The sequence below is a fragment of the Dendrobates tinctorius genome, unplaced genomic scaffold, assembly GCF_039654945.1.
Source record: "Dendrobates tinctorius isolate UK_male_01 unplaced genomic scaffold, ASM3965494v1 ptg000063l, whole genome shotgun sequence".
Taxonomy (NCBI): Eukaryota; Metazoa; Chordata; class Amphibia; order Anura; family Dendrobatidae; genus Dendrobates; species Dendrobates tinctorius.
The window spans coordinates 33040724-33047311 of record NW_027361731.1 but is presented as its reverse complement, the minus strand read 5'-3'; the positions used below and the strand labels follow the sequence as shown (position 1 = coordinate 33047311).

The window sequence follows — 6588 nt, the reverse complement described above, 5'->3', positions numbered from 1 at the left end:
TGAGCGTTAGAGAAGTTCCGCAGGTAGGAGGTCAAGACTTGGTTGACCCGTTCGACTTGCCCGTTGGTCTGTGGATGATAAACAGAAGAGAAATCCAGGGATATGCCCAAGAGTTTACAGAGTGCTTTCCAGAAGCAGGAGGTAAACTGTACCCCGCGGTCAGACAAGATTCGCTGAGGAAATCCGTGTTATCTGAAAATCTGATGAATGTAGATTTTAGCCAATTTAGAAGCTGTGGGCAAGCCGGGTAACGGGACAAAATGGGCCATCTTGGAAAACCGATCGACTACCACCAGAACAGTCGTGCATCCAGAAGAGCAGGGTAAGTCGGTAACAAAATCCATGGTGATATGTTGCCAAGGAGCTTCGGGAACAGGCAACGGCAGAAGAAGGCCGGAGGACAAGCTTCTAGGTACCTTGTTCCTGGCGCAAATTGAGCAGGAGGCCATGAAGTCTGACACATCTTGGCATAGAGAAGGCCACCAGTAATAACGGGAAACCAGCACAAGGGTCCTCTTGATGCCGACATGTCCAGCGATCTTGGAGGAGTGGCCCCAGCGTAGTACTTCTGCCCTTTTGTCTTCCGGGATGAGGGTCTTGCCAGGCGGCACGGAATCAAGATTCACAGGAGCTACCGTGATAACTCGGGCAGGATCGATAACATGCGACGGAGCCTCCTCCACTTCGGGTGACTGCAGGGACCGGGAGAGAGCATCTGTTTTGGTATTTTTGTCACCGGGTAGGAAGTGGAGCTCAAAGTCGAAGTGAGAGAAAAACAATGACCACCTGGCTTGTCTGGAGTTAAGTCTTTGAGCCGACTGGAGGTAGGCCAAGGTTTCTGCAGGTGACAACGGGTGTATTCTTCCCCTGGGAGGAGAAGTTCCAGGAACTAGCTCAATTGAGCAATCGTAGGCCCGATGCGGAGGAAGGGTCTCAGCTTCCTTCTTGTTGAAGACATCCGCAAATGAATGGTAGGCCACGGGAAGCCCCGGAAGGTCTGCGGGCACTTGGTGCAGACTGGTACAGGTAACAAGCAGCAGACAACGTTCTTGGCAAGCGTGACCCCAGCGGAGGACTTCCCCGGAGCGCCAAGCAAGGACTGGCTCATGCGACCTGAGCCAGGGCGGGTCAAGGAGCAGAGCGTGAGACAAATTAGGCAAAACATAAAAAGCAATTCTCTTCCGGTGAAGAGCTCCGATATGCATTTCCAGCTCGAGAGTGACCGTGGTGACGGGAACAGGTAACGGCTTGCCATCCACCGAGGTGATCACACGCGGCTCTTCAAGGGTGATGACAGGAATCCGGAACTTGTCCACCTTTTCCATCCGAATGAAGTTGCCCGCCGCACCCGAGTCCACATATGCCTCCACAGATCTACGCTCCCAACCTAGGAGAATTAAAGCTGAGATGGTAAGGGGTAGAGAGGGAACAGAGTCACCTAGGAAGGCCTCTCTTACCTGGCCTAGGCGGAGGAGTTTCCCGGCCTCTCAGGACAGGAATGCAGGAAGTGGTTGGTTCCACCACAATAGAGGCATAAACCTTGCCGTAACCTTTCCCTGCGCCGCAGCACTGATAGCTTAACGCGATCCACCTGCATGGGCTCCGGGGCAGAACTACTGGCAGGCTTGAACGAACGAGGACTGGGGGCAGGATTGAACCTAGACGGGCCTCTCTCCCTGACTGTCTCGCGGGAGCGTTCCTGGAACCGCAAGTCAATATGAGTAGCCAGGGATATAAGGTCCTCTAAAGAGGTGGGGGTGTCCCGACCAGCAATCTCGTCCTTGATTTTCCCCGAAAGCCCCCTCCAAAAGGCCCCTACCTATGCCTCATTATTCCACCTCAGCTCTGAGGCCAGGGTCCGGAAGCGGATAGTGAACTGTCCCACGGTAAGAGTTCCCTGTCGGAGATTGAAAAGGGACTCCGTGGTGGAGGCCAGACGCTCGGGCTCGTCAAAGACCCGGCGGAAAGTATCCAGAAAGTCATGTAGGCTGGATACCACCGGATCATCCCACTCCCACAGGGGGTTCACCCATGCCAAGGCCTCCCCCTCGAGATGGGACACGATAAATGCCACCTTAGCCCTATCAGACGGGTATTGCTGGGGCAGCAGCTCAAAATGTAGGCGGCACTGGTTAAGAAACCCCCGGCATAATTTGGGATCCCCGCTATACCTAGGAAGCTTCCCCAAACGTGGAGGTGGGTGAGGTGCAGGGTCGCGGGGCGGGACAGAGGCCGCTGTGGACGACTGCAGGGACTGCAAACGGTCATCAACAGATGAAATGTAATTTAGAATATGGGACTGAGTATCACGCTGCTGCGCGAGCTCCTGCTGGAGTCCCACGAGCAGAGGGGCGCTTCCTGGATCGGAGGTTTGAATGGCGGATAACCGAGTGTCCATGGAGTTCATAAAAGCCATAATCCGGGTTTGGTTCTCCCGCAAAAAGAGTAGTTCCTTTTGGGTGGCTGCCGAGGCACCAGCGGGGTCCATGGGCTGATTATACTGTTATGAGTAGCAAGAGTGTACCCTCTGGGTCACGGTATCGGGATCCCTGGGGTGAGCTGGCCAGGTGGTGCCGACCCCTATACAGGGACCATCAGGCGCAGGCCCGAAGGAGTCGAATACTGTGACAGCTGATACCAAGAGGGGCGGCCCAGGTGCGGGTGAGACAGACAAGGCAGAGCGACTGGAGTCAGGAGTGACCGGAGTCAGGAGTGACCGGAGCCAGGAGCAACAGGGGTCAGGAGCGACAGGAATCAGGAGTAACCAGAGTCAGGAGTAACCGGAGTCAGGAGCGACTGGAGACAGGAGTGACAGGAGTCAGGAGCGACTGTAGACAGGAGTGACCAGACGGGGTCAGAATACCATACGGAAGGCACACGATAATCAAGAGCCTCCATGAGGGAGGAGCCGCCTGATATACCCTGTGCTAGAGCTTGATTGGTGATTGCTCCACATGGGGTGGTGCAGAAGGGGTTAAGTGAGGAGAAGGACGCGCGCCCACGGCCTAAGGTGCATACCTGGAGCAGGACAGGAAGAGGAACCCTCGTGCTGAATCCCCCGGGCTGCAGGATGGGAGGCTGAGGGTGTCGTGCGGCGGCCATAGCGGTAAGCGGGGATCCGAGGGGGAACCCTGGGAGCAGCAGCAGCAAGAAGAGCGGGACCCGGTGAGATAGGTGACACCGGCCCTGACCTGACAGGCGGCGCCGGTACTGGCGGAGCAGGCATGACAAGATCACTCTCCACAGCGTCTCCAGACTCTGTCATGTCTGTCACATGTGCTCAGTGTGAACCTGCTTTCATCTGTGAAGAGCACAGGGCGCCAGTGGTGAATTTGCCAATCTTGGTGTTCTGTGGCAAATGCCAAGCGTCCTGTACGGTGTTGGGCTGTGAGCACAACCCCCATCTGTGGATGTCACGTCCTCAGACCATCCTAATGGAGTCATTTTCTAACCTTTTGTGCAGACACATGAACATTTGTGGCCTGCTGAAGATCATTTTGCAGGGCTCTGGCAGTGCTCCTCCTGCTCCTCCTTGCACAAAGGTGGAGGTAGTGGTCATGCTGCTGGGTTATTGCCCACATACTGCCCCCTCCACGTCTCCTGGTGTTCTGGCCTGTCTCCTGGTAGCGCCTCCAGCCTCTGGACACTACGCTGACAGACACAGCAAACCTTCTTGCCACAGCTCGCATGGATGTGCCATCCTGGATGAGCTGCACTACCTGAGCCACTTGTGTGGGTTGTAGGGGCCGTCTCATGCTACCACGAGTGTGAAAGCACAACCGACATTCAAAAGTGACCAAAACATCAGCCAGAAAGCATTGATATTGAGATGTGGTCCCCACCTGCAGAACTACTCCTTTATTGAGGGTGTCTTGATAATTGCCAATAATTTCCATCTGTTGTCTATTCCATTTGCACAACAGCATGTGAAATTGATTGTCAGTCAGTGTTGCTTCCTAAGTGGACCGTTTGATTTCACAGAAGTTTGATTTACTTGGAGTTATAGTCTGTTGTTTAAGTGTTCCCTTTATTTTTTTGAACAGTGTATATAGATAGAGATATTTTTTTTTCTTAAGGTTGGAGGGTCCAATTCCAGCTTTTGCTGTGGGACCTGTGATTTCTGTCTACTCCACTGTGTACAGGATAATAGAGTATAATAAAGTAGTTATGGACGTGACGTAACTAACATTGTGCAGTGACTCTGCTTTCCATATAGTGATGGATATTTCTTGTTGCTGAAACTGTGATTTTTTTTTTCCCACTTTAAACCTTTTTTAAACCCCTCTGATCAGTGCGATCACACAACATACAAGCCTCTGATGGCTCCGGTGATGCCCTGTACTACTGTAGTGCCGTGTATCATCACTGCCTGTCAGTGTAATACTAACGGCCCCATACACATGAGATCAGAGTTGGCTGAACGGTCATTTGGCAGACGGCGATCTCTCCCGACTCCCCCATACACACAAATATTCCAGCTTTCCTGTGGTCTGTATGAGAGAGTCGCCTCCAGACTCCTCTAGCGGAGGATTATCTACAGGAAGAGCAAACAGATTATCCTCTGAAATTCAGGATGTCAGATCCTTCTCTGCCCTGACATCATCTGTCGGGAGGCCCCCAAATACATTATATGGTCGCCCAAACCCCCCGAAATCAGTGCTTTCATGTAACTTTTGTCTAATGTGTATGGGGGCGTTATAAGGTAACTTATTGGACGCTGCCTCTGGCCCGGCCTAATAGACCTTCATACATTGCAGCCCAGACCCCATTATTAGGCATGTAAGTAAGGGAGTAACTAGGCCGCCCCATACTATCGAGTACTTGGGGGCGGGTGGCATTCAGCCAAACACTGTCACACCTTCTTAGGTGTCATGTTTGCTTTTCAGGGTTTTTGTTAAAGCCTCATCTGTGCCGTCCCTGCGGTGTACATCTATGTCCTGGGGCACAAAAAGATTCATTTCTTTTTAATAAATGTTTAACATGTGATAAATTATAAAATGTGTCTTCTGATTTTTTCTTCTTACAAGAATTGTTGGAGCCAATTTTCTTTAGAAACATTTTAATATCGTCTTTTTCTGGAGTTTTTCTTGTAATATAGGAAAGCCTAAGGCCAGAAATAATCCCCATAAATCACTGTACATGGAGACTTTGGGATCAGATCATTTCTGTCCACGTTGATTGTGGAAGCAAAAGATCTTTTTTAAAGCCTCAAACTTCTGTGTGTGACTCAGAGCTGAGATCTAACGTGATAGAAGATTCCAGTGCGGGGAAGACGGGAAACCTTCATATAGACGGCCGGTGGGGATGGAGTCAGTGACCGACTCTGGCCAAATCTGTTTCTAGAGCCACAGTAGAAGATGAAGATGTCGTCCTCATCATGAAGGAGTTATTTCTCATATTGCAAGTAATGAATATCTCCTGCAGTATTGCTAATGCCGATTCCAGTGTCGGTAATGAGACGAGAATTAGCGTTATGGAAGATGAGTCTATGAGGAACGTGTTCAGCTGCCGACTCCGAGGAGGAAACTGCTTGTTGTCTGTGGCCTAAATATATAGGTTTTATTAGTAGATGTCAGGGAAGAAAACGAAACCCTGTAAAATAATAAATCTCCTCATATGTTTCCCTTATTATCTCCAGTAATTGTATTATTACACAGGATTCTTATGATGTTACATCGGATCATCTTCTTCTCATTCAGGTCTCTACAATATCGGATCCTCTCAGTGAAGATCTTCTACAAAAGAGAATTTTCCTGATTTACCCATCAAGGATGGATATGGACAAAGACAAGATGGCGGAGAGGATGTTACACCTCACCCTAGAGATCCTCTTCCGTCTCACTGGAGAGGTGAGAGATTCTGATGACGTCACATTACATCATTCTTATCTATGGGAATAACAGATGGACAGAACTGGAGAGGTGAGGACTCTGGAAATGTCTGGAGTGAGATTTATTAATGTGTCTCTCCATAACCAGGATTACACAGTGGTGAAGAAGACCTCTAGTGATCGCTGTCAGGACCCTGTGTCTGAGGGATGGGGAAGACCCCTGAGCCCAATCACAGGGCCTCCACCTCACCCCCTGACCCATGAGGACATCAATGAGCAGAAGATCCTAGAACTCATCTACAAGATGATTGAGCTGCTGACTGGAGAGGTGACACTGCTGGGAATGCTGGGACATTATACAGTAACACTATGAAGGGATCGGGGGATGACGGTATCATTGTGTGTGTCAGGTTCCTATAAGGTGTCAGGATGTCGCTGTCTATTTCTCCATGGAGGAGTGGGAGTATTTAGAAGGACACAGAGATCTGTACAAGAACGTCATAATGGAGGTTCCCCAGCCCCTCACATCTCCAGGTAATAGACAGGACTAAATACACACGGCCTATAATTATCTGTATGAAGAGAATGAATTCAGTTCCTGTATGTGTTTCCTCCATATCTATCCAGTAAGAGGACAACACCAGAGAGATGTCCCTGTCCTCTTCTTCCACAGGACTGTAACCAAGAAGATCCCAGTGCTCCTCAGGATCATCAGGTAGATGTAGAGAAGGTGTCAGGAGATCTCCCCTATGATGTGT

The 6588-nt window shown here is 50.4% G+C and overlaps 1 protein-coding gene across 1 annotated transcript; it reads left to right on the top strand.

Moving 5' to 3' along the window:
* The first annotated feature begins 1199 nt into the window (after window positions 1-1199).
* On the top strand, window positions 1200-6381 carry LOC141094132 (gastrula zinc finger protein XlCGF66.1-like). The gene is made up of 4 exons (XM_073579867.1): window positions 1200-1240; window positions 5639-5849; window positions 5979-6158; window positions 6241-6381. The coding sequence occupies exons 1-4, from the start codon at window positions 1200-1202 to the stop codon at window positions 6379-6381; spliced, it is 573 nt and encodes a 190-aa protein (XP_073435968.1).
* The last annotated feature ends 207 nt before the right edge of the window (window positions 6382-6588 follow it).